General features: G+C 40.9%; 1 protein-coding gene across 3 annotated transcripts in view; it reads left to right on the forward strand.

The window, feature by feature from the left end:
* The window catches only part of jade2 (jade family PHD finger 2), a 226,894-nt gene that overhangs the window by 121,760 nt on the left and 84,067 nt on the right, over positions 1-21,067 (forward strand). For all 3 annotated transcript variants that reach the window (XM_085421111.1, XM_085421112.1, XM_085421113.1), the window contains exons 5-8: positions 1,001-1,155; positions 6,991-7,202; positions 10,490-10,657; positions 13,999-14,115. In XM_085421111.1, coding sequence (XP_085277237.1) covers positions 1,001-1,155; positions 6,991-7,202; positions 10,490-10,657; positions 13,999-14,115 — 652 coding nt within the window. The remainder of the gene's footprint in view (positions 1-1,000; positions 1,156-6,990; positions 7,203-10,489; positions 10,658-13,998; positions 14,116-21,067) is intronic.

Here is a 21,067-nt window from a genome sequence, read left to right on the forward strand (position 1 = left end):
GATGATGACGAAGATGAGGAAGATGATCTCAGCGCTGTTTGATGTGACAGTAGTAATGGAGGAGGCTGGTAATAAGTAAGCGGTGCGATAATGAGCCGTTGAAGGCCGGGAGCAACACCGAGAGCTAAAGGTTGTTTGTTGTTTGTTGCTGTGATCGTGACGCACTTCACCTTTTCACGCAAAGGTCTCGACTTCAGTGGCAAGCGAGTGAATAAAAGGGTGTGTGTTTGTTACTATGCTAAACACAGATGTTTTGGAGAAATCGTGGTGTGCGTGTGTGTGATCTACTGTAAATGCTGTCTTGTTTTTTTTTCGCCTATTATTCGGGTGTGGTCACTGCCTTCGTGATGGCGGGTATGCGATTTTTTTGTGTCTTTTCACGTGTTTGTTAGTTCTTGCAGCGTCCCAATGCTTTATGTGGGCCTGCGTGTGTTTATTAGTCTTTATTGGTTCCCAGTGGGTTGAGCAGAGTTCCTGACCCCATTTCCTGCTGTTGTTGACAGACAGACATTTGGTCCCCAGGCTCCAGAGACTAGACAGTGCCTGGAGGAGCGTTGTGTCACTGCTGGCCACAACTGCTTGATTTGTCATTGGGTCTTTTGGGTCTTTGTTTTTTTTTAATCCGTCATACTGTGATTCAGTACTTGTGGACAATGAGGTCAGGACCTGTCTGTAAGGACTTCCTCGTAATTCATGTTGGTATAATGAGCCACTTTCCTCACAGAGCACATGGAGTTTTAAAAAAAATTCACAGATCTGTGAATTTCACAAGGACTTCAAAGTCACCGAATACAGTGTAACACTAAAAGAGAGTAGAGGATAGCGCATGGATAACAAACCAAACTTGAATTTTGGCAGTTATCCGATTCTGTGTGACAACCAGTGACATCGACACAACATGTGACATTTGCTTCAGAGGATATTCTTGGATACTAGAGTTATTGTTGCTTCCAGGCCGCACAAATAAAACTCTCTGCATGCATCTTCGTTTTGGTTGCAGGTCGCTGCCGGAGTCGACAGGTGGTCTGTCCAACAACGGGCAGGAGAGGGAAGGTGATACTCGGCCTCCTCCCACCCAGCTCTACAGCTGCTATGACCTGGATGACCTGGATGTTGCCTGGCTACAGATAGTCAACCAAGAGTTCAGACAGATGGGTAAGCACTGCATTATTGATAATAATAGCCTGAAAACACTGAGGAAAATCTCACTTAACCTGTGTAAATGTAGGGCCGTTCCACTCCGCTTGCGTAGCGTCAGAAGACTTTCCAAAGGCTGTAAACACGGTTGTAAAGGATGAAGCGCTGGAAATGATGTGTTTTGACTTGTTTTTCGTCTGAGTGTTGACCTCTATGAAGTGACTCACCCCGATGTGTCATAAATGATGTGTTTTCACTTCATGGGAGTTGTTAGCTGGGTAGTGTGTGAATTTCATTCCCCCTGTAGGGCTGAAGCTAAATATCAGAGATTCTGCCCAGGGTTTTATAAGCTTGACAGGAAAGCATGGGAGCGACTCTTTAGTTTGTTTTAAAGAGATAATAATATCAACAAAAAATAAACAAAAATCAACAAAAATAATTAAGTAATAATACTTAATTATTTTTGTTGATTTATTACTACATTCAGTTCATTTGGAAAGCTCTCCTGAGGAATGAGACTGGCAGCTGGTGTTTTTAAGTAAAGAATTAATCAGCTAAAGAGGTGCCTTAGCATTTTCTTTTCATTTCACAGGTAGGTCTGTGTTTTTTCTTTTCCATTACCACCCATTTATAGTCTCAGAACCTTTATCTTATAGGTTCCAGCAAACACCAGCCTTTCCTTTCATTTCTTTTTTAAATTGAAAAATCACTCTATTAAAAAAAAATACAGAAAAAGCCTTAAAATGAGGTTTTCTGAAACTTGCAGATGCTGTGAATATGTTGTAGTGTTGCTGTGTGGCCTCTTTTCTTTCTTTTTTCTCCATTCTCATTATTCCTTTCCTTTCGCTTCCTTTTTTCCTGACACTCTCCTCTCTGCTTTTCTACATCCCCCATTTTGCCATGGTGACAACTGCTGACCCCGAGCATCTCTCTCATCTCCGCCACTTTACTCAATATCTGATTGGCTCTTTTCAGATAAAGCATAGTAATTGTGTCTATAAATCCCCGCTGGGGTTTCAGGCTTTATTTCTGCTGCACATTCACTTTAAATCAAACTCGGACGTGCATGCGCATACACACGCGTACTGGCAGAAGCTTCTCATAACCTTCAACGCTAAACAAAACAAACAGACAGCTGATTGGTTCTGCTGGGTGAGGCTGCCGAATCATGATGGGATTATTCAGCGTTTTCTGTCTCAGTGCTGCACATCCTATTTAGATTTATCTGTGTATTTTTGTTTGTGTTCACAATATGCTCTTGGAGACCAAATGTTGATCCTGGACATGCTGCAATCGCTGATTATTTCAGGACTTTTGTTCGATGGTGTTGCATTATTCAGCTTTAGGGTTGTCAAAATTGGCAAAAAGTCTCAAATATACATTTAAAGACCTGGACGGGTACGGCCAATTCAGACACCGCACACTGTTACTGAATTATTCAAGGCCCAAATTGAACTCCTGCAGGCTCAGGTTGCACAATGTACCACTGCATAACTTCCCACTAAGCACACAAACTACTAAAAACTACTAAAGAAGAGTAACAAAGCAAAGAAACTTGGTAAATGTTAAGCCCTAACACTGTTTGCTTTCAGCTGGTAGCTGATTCTACAATATTAGCTTCTCTTCTTTGGCTCCATGTTAAATCAAGAATTGAATATAAAATCCTTCCCTCTACATACAAAGACTTGTATAATCAGACTCTGTCACATGGTACCTCTTGGTACCAGATTATACCAGTAGAGCACTTTCTTAATCATTCAATCATTCATGGCAAGGCAAGGCAAGTTTATTTGTATAGCACAATTCAACAACAAGGTGATTCAAAGTGCTTCATGTAGCACACCCTTCAGTTTCCAGCACCAGTTTGGGTTCAGAACACAAACACGATCTCTAATTTCAAATTAGGCTTAAAACTTTACTTTTTTTCTTAAACTTATAATCACTGCTGGATGAGGTGACCCTGAATCAGGCGCATCATATTGCGCCATCGGCCCTTCTGGCCAACACCAGTAGGCGGTAGGTGAAGTGTCTTGCCCAAGGACACAACGACCGAGACTGTCCAAGCCGGAGCTCGAACCGGAAACCTTCCGATTACAAGGCGAACTCCCAACTCTTGAGCGACGATTGCCCCTTGATGTAAATCCAGGATCAACAGTCCAAGTGACCAGTCACATTGTTGTGATGCCACAGTTTTGCTACCTGGAAACACAATTACTCCTTAACCCCGGACACTTTTTAATTATTATTTCCAGAATAAACAAGGGTGGGTTTTAACCACATCGTAAAAAATATGGCATCACAGCAATGCGATTAATCAGATGCACCAACCTGTCATGGAATGTGGCCCCGCCCCTCCCTGGGCTCGGTTCTGCCGAAAGGTTCTTCATGTTAAAAGGGAGTTCTTCTTCCCCACTGTTGCCAAGTGCTTGCTCATAGGGGCTTATCTGATGGGTGGGGTTTTCTTTCTTGTATGGTCGTTACCTTACAATCTAACGATCCTTGAAGCAACTGTGAATTGGCACCATATAAATAAAATTGAATTGAATTGATAGTTTTCAGTTATGTTTCCTAATCACACTAGGCTAAATCGTTCATTTTGTTCTCCTTCTCTGTCTCTTGTTCCCTATCCTTTGCTCGGTTTGCACAAACAGCAGCGTACCTTAAGTATGAAGCTGCACGAGATGCACCAGCCTGTGGTGACTTTGCCACACAGTACATGTGGTATTACAAGCGGATAACTTGGAGCCTAACAACTTTTCTTGTGAAAATCCAGCTTTGTGCCGCTGGGACACAGCCAGCTTGTGGCTTGTGCTTTTTGTTTTTTCCCCCCACAAAATCAAATATAATTTTTTTTTAACATTCAATGATATCATACGTGTTTACAATATTTGTTGGCAGCTGTGTTTTGCTGTAGGAAAATGTGTCTTCTTGGAGAAAACTGGGTCAATACAGCAGCTAAATACACATGAATTCTGATTATAAGGATGAGTAACTCTGGGTTACTGTAAGATCAGAGTGTTTAGCATTATGCTGCATTGAGTAGATTAATAGAAATACAATTAGAGAAGTGCATTAAGGCACAGTGTACATGAAAGTTTGAAAGCCAAAGCAGTCAGGCAGACTAGAAGAATCAAAGCATGAAGAAAAGGAAGTTGTTTTTTTTGTGTGTGTTTGTGTTAATTTCCGTTTTACTTTTAAGCACACACACAAATACTGCACATACACAAAAATGAAAGAATCCCTGCATGTGCTCACAGCTGCCACATGCAAACACGGAGACAACAGATAATGCGGTCTTAGGTATGTGTGCTTAGTTCATGATGTAAATGTCACGGCAGGTTAATATCTAACTCCGCTTCCCCTTTTCAGCGGCTTTAGAAGCAGCTTCTGAATCCACGACAACGATCACGTGTGTTCTTCTTCTTGTTCTTTCTTTGTTCATGTCGACGTTCCAGCTCGAGGCCCAATTCACGTGTTTTCTGCCTCAGCAGCAGATGTTGGCTATCATAATAAAGTCGATGTTATTTTCAGTACATTGCAGGGGTACGGTAGGTTAAACAGCAGCTCACCCTGTTGGCAAAAAGAACCTGAGCAGTAAATCATGCTGCTGCTTAGTTAATATTATTATTTGATTGGAAGAGAATGAATGACATAAATAAGATCCACAAATTGACCCACTCCAGTTATAAAAACCTCCCAACTGAGTGCAAAATCCTACAAATGAGTCAAAAAATAATGCAGAGCTACAGACTTGATAAAGTTTTATTTTGATTGCTGCATGCAGGACTCTAATGACACTGGCCTCTGATTAGCTGTATTAATCAGGAATCATCTGAAGGGCGTACCGCGTACTTTAGATGGACAAATTTGTGGCATTTGTTTTTTTGGAACAAGCTCGAATTTTACATCTCTCCTACAGGAGTTCAAACTGCCCCACTGACATCCTGAAATACGTACGAAAGCTGTCGTGATACAGCTTCAACCTAAGGCTCAAACCATGAAATTCTCGCTGCTACAGCTTTCTCGTTAGAATTGGATGAAACCAGAATCCCCGATTCTTCCTTTTCTTGCTTAGAAACATGAGCATCAGATCATCATCGCTCGATGTTGATTTCCACGACAAGTTTGCATCTGAACAACTCAAAAGTTTCTCTCGTTTTTTCACAACTCTCTCCGTGCGTATCAGTCTTTACTCTAAAGCAGCGATGCCAGACTCATTTTACATTGTGGGCCACACACAACCCACTTTGATCTTAAGTGAGAATCTCAATATTTAAGAAAAAGGTGGTAGAGAAATTCTGCTGTAGTTATTGAAAGACATCAGTCAGCACAACTCATTAAATGGAAAGAAATAAATCTGTAAAATTAGGGGGAAAGTTGCAGAGATGTATTTCATTATTTCCAATCCAATTTTTGAATTCATTTATTTATGTATTTTACTGTGGATACATTATAAAAAACATTTCTATAACAAATAGTGAAAAAATAGGAACTTTTCTTTCATTTAATGTTTTTAACTATTACTTTACTCTGCTCTCATTTGAATGGCTGTGGTGGAGGACTAACTGTGAAGTTTATTTAACACTGTTGAAAGTCCAAAATTCATGCATCCCATCTATTTTCCAAAGATGTCAAATGGGGCGCATTGGGGTGTCTGTTGGGCCGATCCCGGTCCCTGGATCTTAGGTTTGCAAAGGTTTCACATAACTTTAAAATGATGACCAGAGATTGTGCAGTCTGTGATTTAATCTGTGTGAACATCATGTACGGCCAGCATTCACACTGGTGTGTCGTTTAGAATATTTTTGTACGGTTTTTAAACTGTTATCGAAATAATCATTTGCATTTCAGGGGAAAAAAAAAAAACAAAACCAAAAAAATTTTCACACTAGATTTAATGCCTTCCTGTTACCCATTTTGTATAATCACTGTAATCTTATCGCAGGTAATGAGATAATAATATTCTGCATCTGTTCGCCACGATCCTGGAAACCAGACTGTTTGCTTTCCTGGTATCTTAAACGTTTTATTTTTCATGAGGAAGAAGGCTTGCGTTTGCCAGTTAGATCAGTCTTCATCAACAATTAACCAGCCTTAGAGCAAGGCATTACTTTGAGATGCAAATGGAGCAGGGATACTGATGCTAATGTCGACACATTTTGGCACAGTGAGCTAAGCTGAGGGCAACAAAGGCTTAATGGCACTTTTTAATTAATTTTTTGGTTGCTTTTCTTCAAATTTTGGCTTTGGTAGCTAATGGGCCTGCAGAGCACATGTGATATTTCTCTTCTTACTCTGGTTAGCAGTCGACTCCAGCTGACACTCTCTCGGCTAATTTTCAGCACGCTTCGCCCTGAGCCGCCCTGAAGAAACAGAAAGTGACCTTGTGAGATAAACACGCAAATGAAGGCTGTGTGTGTTTCAAATTAGTGTTATGCAAAGCATTTAGGCCCAAAATAACTTGAAATCTGTGAATTGGCTTGCTTGTTTTGAACTTCATATGAGCAGCTTCTCGTTTCTGTTATCCTTGTCGATAAAAGGAACTCAAAGAAACCAGTGAGTGTTGACCTTGGAACTCTACTCTTAGCTTTAATTGTTTTGTACAGGCTTAGTATTTTCTTAAATACTCATCCATTCTCCCAGAGGCCGTGCTTGAGTCTTCAAGCTTTCAAAGAAAACAATATGTGTAAAACAAAAAACAACTTAGCACCAGACAAAATATAATCCTCTACTCACCAAGAATTCCCTGCCTCACAAGAGATGGATGATTAGTTTCTGTCTGGTTCAGTTTTCGTCTGTACGACAAATGCAAACTAATCTTTTTTGTTTTTTACTTTGTTTTCTCACCGCCAGGCTTACCGGAGCTCGATGAGCTCACCATGGAGTGCGTTCTGGTGGAGCTGGAGAGTGTGTGCCAGGAGAAGATGCAGCAGGCCATCGAGACAGAGGAAGGCCTGGGCATCGAGTACGATGAGGACGTGGTCTGCGACGTCTGCCGCTCACCGGAGGGAGAGGACGGCAACGAGATGGTTTTCTGTGACAAGTGCAATGTCTGTGTTCATCAGGTCAGCAATTATGGGCTCAAGTTCTTCACATTTTTTGTTTGTGCACACTTGTGGAGTTGTATGCACTGTATGCTCCTTGCGTTTGGAGTTTTTGTAGGTTTCTGCAGAATAAGAAGGCGACTGAGTACATGAACTGCACAAAGGTGCACATAGAGCAGTTCTTTCACAAATACTTCCCGTGACAGCCTGAAGCTGGAGGGGCTCTGCTGTGTTTGTCACACGGTGACAGAATATTAATTATTGTGTCGGCTCAGTTGGCACTAACACACTATCACTCCCTTCAGACTGCCCCTGCTTACCTGCTGTTATGACACAGAATGGAAGAAGTTTCCCACCACTGCAGAACTGATCTCATTTTAATCTGTCACCTCCAGTTCCTCTAATAAACGAGTCCTGGGCGACTAATTCAGTGTTATTTTCAGTTATGGTTTGTGGCCTCCGATGGTAATGAAAACAAGATAATCGTGTTAAAACAGTTACTGTGTTGCACTAACTGCCTTTCTTTTTTTTCTTGCGTTACAAATTCAACTCTCACCTTTTATTTGACAGCTGTGTGTCGTGACCCCCAACTTAAAGCTCTGCAAAGTTCAGTCTGAGCCAAGATAATTCAAAGATTTGAAATTCCTGACAAAGTTTCCGTAGGTAAACCTCAGAAACCCACCTTAGCCTCTCGTTTGCAACAGCAGACCGCCTGTGGTGGAGGCTGCGGCCGCCCGGGACTGGCAGTTGACCTTGCGAGCCGCGCTTCAATGTCGAAAACAGCCTCAAGTCTGGGCTTTACTCCCAACCAGACGACCTTGTGTCCACCTCCGCCTCCACCTCAGCTGAATTTTATTTAAAATCGAAAGAAAAATCCAAGTTAAAAAAAATGTTTCCTTTAAGTTGCATGAGGATTTTATAATGAGTATTCAAGTTTAGGAAAAACATCCTGAGCTCAGTGCTTTTGATATTTCAAACAAAACCTGCTCGGTTTCCCACTATCAGACAAAAATTAGCAATCAGAATCTGGAGGTTAAGTCTCCTCTCATTTTTCAGAACTATAAAGAATTTTTTTCTGCATATGAAATCAAAAGCCAGACTGTGAAACAGGAGGAAATATGAATCATCTTAAATATAACGCATTTTTACTCCATTTCATAACAGCTTTGCGTGGCTGCTCTTACTGTTCATAAAGAAGCACAGCAATATATAAAATATCTCGGTTTTTCTCACCTTAGCATGTTTGAAAGCACGCTATTTCCATTCAAGTCCAATTCTTTTCTTTTTTTTTTCAATTCCATTTTCTTTATATTGCACCAAATAACAGCAGTCGGCTCAAGGTGCTTAGACTGAAAGGTAAGGACGCTAGGAAGGAAAAACTTAACAGGAAGAAACCTCCAGCACAACCAGGCTCAGGGAGTTGCTGCCATCTTCTGCAACCGGTTGGGGGTGAGGGGAGGGGGGCAGGTTTTTGGCATAAGCGTATATTTCATCACCTCTTCCTTGCATGTGTGCCCTCATGCACATATTTCAAGAACGCGGGGCATAAATAACTTTTGGATCAAGTCATCAAAACATTACTCTTAGGAGCCTCTGGTGTTTTCCTAGTAGTATTTGTTGAGTAAAAATAGGTACGAGCCAAAAGTTAAGGTGTCATGGAAACAAATTGTAGCAGGCGGTGAAAGAAAAGGTTGCTCCCAGCAGTATTAAGTAATATTGCTTTTTTTTCACTAACCAGCATCGTCTGTTCCTTCCCTGGTAAAGTGGTCTCCCCAACGCTCGGTAGGTGAAACACGGGCCATGCTTGCTGAGGTTCTTTGTTTGATCAATAAAATCATTTCATCAATAGAGTCCCTTAATTGCTTTTAACAAAGACTGAGACTTTCGTGTTTCATTTCCTTGAAGGTTGTTTGTTTTTTCTCTCTGTCTCTGTTGTTTTATCATCCTCTAAGTCTAATATGAATGTGTGTTCTGCCTTTTCAGTTATATGAAATATGATGTGTCCTTCCCTCGTGATGGTCTGGGATTTGGGGCGTCTAAATTTCATTTGAGGCTCAACTAAAGGAGTAATGCTTTGATATGATAGATCTGAGGTGATAGGGATAGTGGTAGAAAAAGAGGCATTACGTATGCTTCGCTTGCCACAGTAGACCCTTTCTAACAATGAAGGAGTAAATAATGTCTGACAATAAAATAACACTTTGTTTCTAACCCTGGGGACTGGATCTTATCAGAAACATATAAGCATGCTGTTATGCTGGCATGAAAGACTTCCATGGCACCCCTCTGTGATAGCGGAAGGGGAATTGGGTGGAGCTCTGATCATACAAAACCCAGCTGTGCTTTAAAAAACAAAATAAAGTCTATGTGGCCATTCCCCATTTAAAGCAAGTTATTTAGGTTTTTAGTCTTTCCTAATGATTTTATTGTTGCTACTTCGCACACTGATGACCTTATTGGTCTCCACCCAAACTGTGCTCAAACTAAAAGCCCTCTGATTTGTCCGTTGGTGTGTGATGTTAGATTAAAAGGGCTTAGGCATAGGAACAGGCACTTGTGTGAATGAGTGAATGAAGCTTGTAGTAAAAAGGAATAGAAAAGTGCTCTATAAGTACCAGTCCATTAACCATTATGCTGACATCAGTAATATGGTCAGTGCTGTGACATCCTGATGCGTTTACACATTTTCATGCTTTTTATGGCCGAGTGATTGTATTGCAGCAGTCATGTCGAGATGAATGTGTCCACCATATAACTGCTTGAGAGCGTTCTTAACTTTTCAGCAGCTTGTAATTCTCATTAGTTTGTGCAACCGACAACAAGAAAACTTAATGGATTGTGAACCGGATCAGCTGCGGCACCACTTATGTGCTCAATCACAACAAAAACAAAACAAAATTCACTGTTTTTAGGTTGGCTTGAAAAGCTGACTGTCAGTCATCTTTTTGCCAACACAGAGTATATGGAATACAACTTTTAATATACACCTAATGGTTTACATGGGGTGTATGTTAATGTGCTTCAGTGTACTAATAGGTCTTTAATGAACTTTTTATTTATGGTGATTTGACGTAGTTTTCCATTCTCTTATTAGCAAGGCTAGCAATCTGTCCACTGCATAAAAAGTTACAGCTATTGGCTGGTTAGCTTGGCACAAAGACTTTGTAGGTAGAATTGGTTAGCCAGAATAAATTGGCTTGCATGTTACGTCATGGTTGGTAACCTATGTAAATTCAGAACCATCGTTATGCAGCTTTCGCATTAAGACCTGTCATAACTTTCCTTTTTTATTTCTTTCCCTGTTGCAGGCGTGTTACGGCATCCTGAAGGTACCCCAGGGGAACTGGCTGTGTCGGACCTGCGCTCTCGGGGTCCAGCCAAAATGTCTGCTCTGCCCCAAGAGAGGGGGGGCACTCAAGCCCACCCGCAGTGGAACCAAGTGGGTCCACGTCAGCTGTGCCTTATGGATCCCTGAGGTGAGACACTGAGAGAAAGACACAGAGGTGGTCACATACAGTCAGATACTGATTGGTTTCTTTGTGCAATCTTAAAATTGCAGCCAGCATGTTAATGAATTTTTAATACATCCCTGGAAGTGTAACCTTTTCTACATTCGCTTTTAGGCATTGTTGGCTTCACAGAATTGTTCCCACAATGTTGGGAGGATGAAATTGTTCAAAATGTCGTGGTATGGTAAAGCATTAAGAAGGCAAGCCGAACTCCTGAAAAACAGCCCCACACTGTGATACTTCCTCCACCAAACTTTGTACTTTGCACATTGCAGTCAGACAACTGCCAAACCCAGACTCTTCCATTGGATTACCAGATGAAGAAGCGTGATGTCCATCCAGAGAACGTCTCCACTGCTCTATAGTCCAGTGGCGGTGTGGTTTACACCACTGCATCTGATGCTTTGCATTGCGCTTGGTTCTGTAAGGCTTGGATTACACTCCACTCCATGAAGCTCTCTCTGCGCTGGTCTTCAGCAAATCTGAAGGTCACATGAGTTTTGTAGATCAGTAGCAACTGACTGTGCAGAAAGTCGGCGACCTTTGCGCACTATTTGCCTCAGCATTTGCTGACACTGAGCTGTAACTTTACATAGCCTACCACTTCATGGCTTCAAGTCACTTCCACTTCCACTAACAGTTGACTGTGGAATATTTAGTAGCAAGGAAACTGCATGACTGGACTTGTTGGACAGGTAAGTCCTGTGAGCAACCCATTCGTTCACTAATATTTGTAAAAGTAGTCTGCACGTCCAGGTGCTGCATGTTATACACCTGTGGCCGTGGAAATGACCGGAGTTGAATTCAATGATTCGGATGCCTGAGTGAATACTTTTGGCAATGTAGCGCATCGCTGTGGTTTTACGGTGAGGCCTTTGCTTTGCAATTAGACTCAAAAAAGTCTTTGGTGGAAGATTTTGAGAAGCATTTGCACCTGTTACTTGTTTCCACCACTTGTTTAGAGTAAATGTTTAAAATACCAGTCAACACCTTCCTCTTTACAATCTGAAGAATGCATAATGATTCCCGAGGAACCTGGCTGTCAAGCGTGCTTCTCCCAGCAGCCGCTCATTTCGTCTTGACGTTTCTTGATGACATCTTTTGTCACCGTCGCTCATCTGAAAGCCCCAAACGGAGCCCCCTCATTTCAGAAGGTTCGTGGATGCGCTTCGAGCCTTGCACACCTTTAAGACAGCCAGTCATATTTCTTGCGACTATTCAGCGGCACACTTCACCAGCACATTTCTCTCAATAATAGAGTGGCTTTTGGCACCTCAAACCTTTTCCTCCTAATTGCCTTCTGTCACCCTTGATTGGGCTAATTGTTTTCGTTGCTCCATTCGCTTTTGTTTTCTCTTCCTACCATGGCGGAGGGGGTTAATTTGCATGTCTGTGCTGTGTGTGTGTGTTTTGTGCTCTTGTCCTTGTGTGGGCTCAGATGTATGTGCTTCATGCTACTAGTTGGTAGATTTGTTCTGAATATGTGGTGGAAAAAACTGTGTGTAAGTGTGTTTTACATTTATAGTGTATGTGTGTTTGTTTTTGTATGGGTGTGTGTGCCTTCAAATGATACAGCCTCTCCAGAGCTGTGCATAGCTGCCTTATGCCTGCCTTCAGCTCCTAGAGAAAGGTCTCTCTTTAAACAGCTTTTCACCCCTCATAGTTACACATAGACACACAAACACACACACTCAATCTCAAAGAGGAAGAGCCCCTCTTTTAAGAAGGCTTTTTATTTAACACAGTGATTTCCTCTAAAGCGATTTTAGATTTTGTCCCTTTTTTCATCTGTCTGCTTTGAAATGTGAAGTGCAACTTCTGCGTATGTGTGTGTGTGTGTGTGCGCGTGGGAATCACGGTTGTGAACAATTCAATCAATTAACTGTACCATTCAAAAAGTGGAAATCCTTTTCTTATCTACCGGCTCTTATATCAGCTGCATAAAAGAAGTGCGCGTTGACAGTGATGGCTGTGGCATCATAGTCAGAATTGCACTTTCTATTGACATTCTCAATGGAGTGAAAATTGACCCCCGCATCAACTGTGTGAGTGTGTTGTACAAAAGACATCGATAATAACAGAAAGAGCAGAGGCCATTGGTTTGTTCTGTGGTTGAGCAGATGAGAGGAGGAAAGAAAATCAGATAGAAGGACGAGTGGATGATGGGGGGGAGGCGTGACCTGCGGAAATCAGTTGTCAGCTTGTTAATACAAGCGTGAAGGACAAGGAGAGAAGGCCGTGCCTCAAATATGACAAGAAGTGGATGTGAAAGAAGTGGAATGTTGTTTTTTTTCCTTTTTTGTAAAGAAATAGGCAGCAGAGGAAGGAAGGAAGGAAGAAACAGCGCTTTGGTGATGAGTGCTCTTCACTTCTTTTCTGCATGGCTGGTTGGCACAAGTCAATGACTTCTTGGTTGTATTTGGTGCAGGGAGGTCTGGGGCCAAAGCTGTTCTGAATGAACTGCTCAAAGAGGAAGTCACACAGAGCTTTACAGTAACCTTTTTCCAAGAAGCACATGTGTCTCTGCTCTGGGTCCGAGGACAGTTTTGGAAATTGGAAAACAGGTGAAGTTATTCAAGCTAAATTAGGGTGTAAACTGTCATTCATAGGATGCGTTTAGGGAGGTTACTTTAATCAGAAACTGAAGAAGTTGCGTAGCTGAGGTGTTAAATATATTTAAGAAGATGATAATTATGTTGTAACTTCAAATGTTGTATTTTATTAATACTTTATATGGCGCCAAATCACAGTTGCTTCAAGAAGCTTTTGCTTTTTTTTTTTTTAAGGTAAAGATCCTGCAATAGTACATAAAAAAATCTGAACAATCAGACGACCCCATATGAGCAAGCGCTTGGCGACAGACGGAAAGAAAAACTCCCTCCTAAGAGGAAGAAACCACCAGCAAAGCAAGGCTCAGAGAGGGGCAGCCGTCTGCCGCGACTAGTTGGGGTTGAGGGGAGAAAAGAGAAGTGAAAGACAGCCAGAGATTAATAATAGCCAATGATGAAATGCAAAGTGGTGTATAAAAATAGAGGGAGTGAAAAGGAACACATCATGGGAAGCCCCCAGATGCACCAAGAGTCTTTCAGCCTCAGTTGCCTGTATGACCATCGCAGATGAATATTAACTTATCCCAAAAAAAGCTGCATATTCCAACATTTGAGAAGCTGCAACCAAAATATGTTTGGCACTTTGCCTAATTATTAAGTGAGATTTTTTTAAAAAGAATTTAGAGTAAGATGAGTCTCATCAGTGTTGTTGTGCTTTCTATGTTTGTTTCTTACTAACTGTTTTGTTTTCCTCCTTAGGTGAGTATAGGCTGTCCAGAGAAGATGGAGCCCATTACCAAGGTGTCCCATATCCCCGCCAGCCGCTGGGCTCTGTCCTGCAGCCTGTGTCGAGAGCACACAGGGACCTGCATTCAGGTATATTATCAGTGCTTTGCCCGTCTATCTCATTGTCTTCAAATGTTAAAAGAAAAACCCCAAAAACAAAAGAAACACAAGCAGCATTCAAAACGTCCACAGGTTCTACAGTGCTCCAGATTATGGGTTTCAGTTTTTGCTTCTTTTCCTTCTCTGGTTGCTAAATCTCAACTACCAGTTTGCAAACATGTTAAACCAAGATAAGTGAGGGTGTGATTTCAACAGCAACAAGTTTCCTCTTTTTAAATTATCATGCAGCCTGCATGCATGCTGTACATCAGCCAGAGGTGGTTTGTGGATATGTGAAGGTTTCCACTATGTGTAATATTTATTACAAAGGGTGAAACACTGATCCATGAATTTATTAATGAAGCCTTGCAGGTAAAAAGACACAAAATGAGCACAGCATGCTCCAAACACAGCATTTCTCTCATCAAATTATTGTAGTTTTTAGTTTCCTGATAGGCAATGTGGATGTGTTTGAAGCGACTGCTTAGTATGCAAACACAGCCCCTGCTGACACACTTACACTAACCCACTTCACAGACATTAGCCTGTGCATGATTTAGCTTCAAAAGTGCCCTTAAGGTGAACCGCAATCCTAAAGCATTGCAATGCTTTTGCATTTGCTTGCAGCATATGCACATCCCAGATGTATGTACTGGATACGAACGCGTGTGTGCGTTTGCGCATCGGCGAGGGTGTTTCCTGACAGTGTATCCCTGCTGTAGACTATCAGCGAACCCCCTGAGTTGGAGTCGTCCGTAGGGAGAGTCTCACTCTCCTGTTTCCATAGCTGAAAGCAGACTGCTGTACAAACATACTTGCTAATCAGTTGAGATGCTTTTCTGCACAGCAGCAGGAGTTCTTTGTAAACCACGTTGTGGAGAAAAGTCGGAAATAAGAAATATTTTTCCGCCTCGAAAAGTTTCAGTCCAGGAGAGAAAATTTCTTTTAATCTATTTTTCCGATTTAAGTGTTTGCTGTGATTTGTGATACAATCATTGTAGATCAATTGCAGGACAATGTATTCACACTATAGCAGACATTAAAGCACAAAGCATGTGTTACCACTGATATCTGTGTGTTTTTAATGTTGAGTAGGTCAGACAGCTTCAGCCTTGAGTGTTCTTCACTTCGGCACCACTTCCAACAGTGAAATCCACTTTTTGAAGCCTTCGTCTAATGACACCTTGTCCTGTCTCTTTTCATGCTGAGCTACTAACAAGCATCTCAAGCGCTCATAACAAAGTATACATATCTAACAACCATTAGCCAGGACGTTCTGAGTTAAGAGTCTCTTAATTAGTATTCTACTGAAGATCTGTGCACTAGAAGGTCAACCAGTGCCACCTGTACTGTATATGTAAAAGAGATTCTGTGTACAGCTTTTAATAATGAGATTGTTGTAGCTCTAAGTGTGCTAGATGGATTAAGTGAATAGAAAAAGGTCTTGAAAATATGTCGTAAGAATTTAATTTGCTTTATTATGACTCTGGTTATTCCCATATCAAGCGGTGGACATCCAGCAGCTCAGATGTTGGAATATCATAGGATTGGAGCTGAATTCTGTTTAAACATACAGAACTTTGTTTTAAAGTCTAGTCCTGTGCAGTGCTGCACATTTTGTTATTGAAGGGATACCAAGTAAATACAGGGCTAGTATTGCGAAGAACAATACTTATGCTTTCAACTTATAAAAGCAACTTATGTAGTAGAGATTTAAGAGATGTGACCCTTAAATCACAGTTTTTTTTACTTTCCACGGTTACAAAGCACACCAATCAACCTTTTATGTATTTTGAAACTGGGCTTTTTGGAGGAAATTTGCCTGCTCTAAAGCACTTTGGATCAACTTCTGTTGTTTAAATTTGCTTTAGGTCAAAAATAAAATAGATGTATTGGGAAACACAAAAGGGTTATGACAGTTTTCATAGTGCATGTTTGAGGTATATTTTTTCATTTTCAAAAAAGAAAACAATTTAACACGATTCAGTGGGCTACATTCTGAACTTGGAGGATAGGAACAAACTATTGATCCTATCGCGCTACAATACTAGTATTGTTATTGATACAATTGACTATATTGACGATTGATTGACATATAAGGAAGATGCTTGAGATCTCTCAAGTGATCACACTGATTAGTTACTGTAGGTCCAAGCTTCTCTCTAATCTCTGCCCCTTTCTGGTTTTTGGGTGGGAAAATGGTGCAGTGGTTAGCACTGCCGCCTCACAGCCTTTCTCTGTGGAGTTTGCCTGTTTATGCTCCCTCTGGGTACTCCTGCTTCCTTCCACGATGCAAAAGATTGCATGTTAGGTTAATTGGTGACTCTAAATTTGCTAAGGGTCCAATGTAAGTCTATAAGCTCCAGTGCCTGCATGACCCCGAATTGAATTTGTGGTAATATAACGAATGGATAGATTTGTTTAAAATTAATTATGGAGAGTGATAGAAAATCGGCTAAACCTAAAGATGAAAAAGATGGGAAGTTGCTTCATTGATTTTTCTGGTTGGTTTGTACCAAATACATGTGCAACAAAAAAAGAGAGGAAACAAATCCAGAATTTTTCAGGTCAAGGAAATGTTGATAAATCGCAAGTTGATACACAAGTTAAAAAATGTTCCAGAGTAAAGTATGAACAAACCTCAGTCTGAATAATGTCGGGGGGTTTTTCTCAGTTAAGTCTTGCAAAGATTATTTTAGAGAAACATGTTTTCTTCACAAACAGAAGTAGCCGGCAGCAGTGTGGGCACTGATAAAAACATTATTAATGAATCCCTGCCAGAACAGAGCAGGTGCAGTCGAAAAGGCCAGATGAGTATTTTTTTCTTTTTCTTTTTTTTTTCCTCCGATGACTTGGCTCATACCAAACAACACATTTAGCCAACTCCACGCTGTGTTCAACCTTTTGCCACCGAAAAAGTGAGAGCAGCTGCAGTGGTCTCAATCTGACATTTGGTTGGTAATAAAAAAAATGGGTTTACAGTGGAGACCTTTGACCGTAACTCCACGTTTTATCAGGATGTTGTATTTATTGGGGTGTCTTACACAGGCTAAGCATGTGATTATTGGATCACACCTTCTGTTTCTTCATCACTGGCTTTATTTTCTTGGTGATTTATCTGTGCATCAGGTGAAACTGTCAAGCTTTAGTAAACAGTGAGTGTAGGACTCAAGTGCGGGACCCGGGCAAGACGGAGAGAAGTAGAGTGCATTTTGAGATTCTTTATTCGCTTAGAGACATTGCACATGAACTAACTTAAATGAGCTCTTACTCACTTTAAAGAAACGTAAACATAGAAACAAACTTTATTTAAATACAAGGCTGAGCTCAGCTGAACATATGAATGCAATTAACAGGAGAGAGAGGCAGGCATGAGGAGCGAAGGCAGGTAGCGAGGGTAAGATCTGTGAGACAAGAGGACAAGTTAGACAGTGCAGAGAAGGAGGAGGAGGAGGTGAGTTAGGCAATGTTGTCCAGAGGATTATTGTGAGAAAACCTTACTTGAAATCCGAGGTAGTCGGGCCAGGGGAGGGTGCCAAAAGGGAGAGGTTTTGAGCCCGCAAGGAAGCTGGTGAAGGGTGGAGCGTGGGAAGGCTCCGAAGAGTGGCAGCGGTGATCCAGCAGGTGAGTAATGATCTCAAGTAGCAGCAGAAGAAGTGGCATTCGTGAGAGGTGAGTGGTTGCACATGGATGTGAGATCCGGGGCTGGCTGGCTTAGTGGAGACGAGGAGAAAAGGCACAGAATTACATGAGAAACAGATCATAAGAAAAAGCAAATAAAAACAAGATTAGCCTCTTCACCACGTCGGGTGAGCTCATAATCTGGCGGAGTGTGGATTGCTGCGCTGGTCTTTTTGTTCAGCAGTTGATTGCTCTGATGATCAGCAGGTGACCTGAAGGGGAGGAGAAAACGTGGTTGCAGCTCCACTCCGATGGGGTGGAGGAAAACAGCTGCCTTCTAAACCCACATCTGGCAGCTAACTCATTGGTCAAAGCTTCTTATGACAGAGAAAAGCCATTTAGTTTTACCTTAAAAAACAATAAAGGACAAATTAAACTCTTTAAACACGAGAATGTACACTGAAAAGCCAACCAAACTGTCATAATGATTTGAGGGCTGTGCAAAATCCATTAGAGCCAAGGTTTCTTTGCATTAGCTAGCTTGAAAAACACCTAAAACCCCAGTTAAAAATAATGGATAGTTATCCACTGTCTTTGTTAACCCAGGCTGTGTTTGTTGATCGCATACAATGATGTGCCACTTCACTCTTCTTTGACACAAAATGGATGGATTGAGTTAAGCCTGATGAGTCAAGATAATCAGGTCATGGAAAGAAAATATGGATATTAAAAATATATATATATGGTAAAATCTAGCAGGTGTTGCCAAGAAGACAAAATGGTAATACTGCAGAATGTTCACATGCTTATGCTTGTGCATATGCAGTCATTTCAGACTGCTGCACATCAAAAACAGATTTCATAAACGTGATCGCTATATCAGACCTGATACAGTCCCATAGTGAAAAAAATATGGAAATCATTTGTTTTTCGTCAATAAAGGTAAAATTCATATAAAATATATGCACAATATGAAGTGGGACTTAAACAAGTGCTGTGAAATAAACTTTATGGGTAGAATGTTGTTATCTATTGGACACAATATCTTGGATACATTGTCAAAGTTTTAGGAGAAAATTTGCCACTCAACAACCATCTTGGTAACAAAGTGGCAGCTGTGGTAAACGCTTACTCCATTTGTAACTAAGATGGGCAATTATCAGTTATCATAAAGCCCCGAGTCAAATAAACGGGGAGAGATATAACGTGAATTCCAGTGGTTACCAGAATATAAAACTGTCTAATCTGATAAACAATGAAATAGTTTGGTGATTTTACCCTAAAATAAGGTTTCTTTTTTTTGTCATCTACAAAAGGCGTGTATGCTATGCACAAAGTTACGCAATATATGCTATATCAGTGTTTCCAACTGTTTAGGTGTTTATGGACTTTCTTCACCATAGCACAAGTGTTCTGCTGTGCCACATCATACATAAGCCGAGAAACAACACTAGGCACGCTTGCATCTTTACCACGATAATGAGTAGATATACAGTGGGGGAAATAATTGGTATTCTAAGTGTTTTGACTTGGGGAGGGACGTTCTCGTCCAACATTTAGTAGGACATGACCGCATCCATTGGCCCTTTAATGTGGTGAAGTCATCCTGTACCCTTAGCAGAAAAACACCTGTGAGGATAGTGTTCTTTTTGTCATACTTGGAATTTCTCTTTTTCCAAACATGGCAGGTTGAGTTGATGCCAGAAAGCTCGATTTTACTTTCATCTGACCACAACACTTTCTCCTGCACTTTCTCTGAATCATTTAGATTTTCAGTGGCAAACTTAGGCAGGCATGTACATTACCAATGCTGTTAACAGTGGTGTTTCTTGGCAAACTTAAAAATTTTAGCAGGGGATCAGATACTTACAGTGGTTTGAAAAAGTGTTTGTCCCCTGATTTATTTTTAGTTTTTGTATACGTGTCACACTTAAATGTTTCAGATCATCAGACAAATATAATATTAGAGAAAACACAAGTAAACACAAAATGCATTTTCTAAATGAAGGTGTTTATCATTGTAATAATAATAATTCATTTATAAACTGTAATTAACTTGTGTTTTAAGAAATCGGGAAGGGGGCAAACACTTTTTCACTTCACTGTATTTCCCCCAGTGTACAGGCTGCCACACCTTTTGAACTTCTAGGGTCATCTGCATTAGCACAATAACACAGTAGGTTTATGTTTTCTCATTTTGTTGTTGATTGACTGTTTGCAATCAGTAGTGTTCATATTTGCTGTTATAGCACTTCCCTATAGATTTCTAACGGGGTTTGTTTGAGTGGTAAATCTCCCTCATAATCTCTCTGATAATGTATCTGGTAACGTTAGGGAAAGAACTGGTGAAAATGTGGTATTTGCAGGCAGTTTTCAATAAAAACCAAGCTTGTCGTGCTCAAAAGACTAAAATATATAACAGTGACTGTACAACTTGACATATTGAGCCAATTAAAGCAAGGAGTCTATCATCATTATCCACATTGGGGAATAACACACATAGGAGGTCTCCATTAGTCAGTTTGCGGTTTCACATGGATTCACATGCTGTTTCACAAATCATGTAAGTTTAATGCAGGATATCTCTGTTAATCCTCCCACACACAAATAGGCTCTAATATTAAGTCCATAAAAGATGAAATGAGAGTGGGTTCATCTGGATCTCTCAGCATACCTGAGATTACAGTCGCACACTTTTCCATGTGCTGCTGAAGGTTGTAGTGATAGATTGGTGTTCGGGCTGATGATGACCTACTTTAGTGTGACAGTAGAGAAGACCGCAGCACAGTCCAAAGCCAACCCGAAGTTCAAGCAAAAAAGAATATGCTAGCCAGTTATGTCTCCTTTTTTGCCTCATCGTACAAACCACATTTGGAAATGCCGAAAAGCCCAACGCCAGTTAGGACTGGACTGTTTCTTTGGTAGGAAGTAGTTCCAATTAAAACTTTTTAAAGCTTTTTAGAAAGTTTTTATGAAGCATAAAAGCCAAATAAGGATAAGAGAAATAAAGGGAGAGAGAAGAGACATTTGTAGAAAAGTTGTTTTCCAGATGGTTGAGTCGGTCGGATCAGTGAGGTTTTTTTTTTATCATGCACTGCAGTGCAGAGAGTCACCAACGAGCCTCCTGCCGAATCCTGAACTACTTTGATAAGTGCAGATCTACACACACACTCACACATACTAAAAAAATGTGCATGCAGCAGTGACACCAGTACAGTCACAAGGGTTCTCGCTTTCTCACACACACACACACAAAATCGTAGCATGCCTGGAGGGACTCAGTGGGAGGTCAGCTCTTAGTATGACCTGTAATGGATAGCAC

Source organism: Rhamphochromis longiceps, linkage group LG10 (genome assembly GCF_057381845.1).
Source record: "Rhamphochromis longiceps isolate RC_006_pf linkage group LG10, R_longiceps_female_GT1.1, whole genome shotgun sequence".
Classification (NCBI taxonomy): Eukaryota; Metazoa; Chordata; class Actinopteri; order Cichliformes; family Cichlidae; genus Rhamphochromis; species Rhamphochromis longiceps.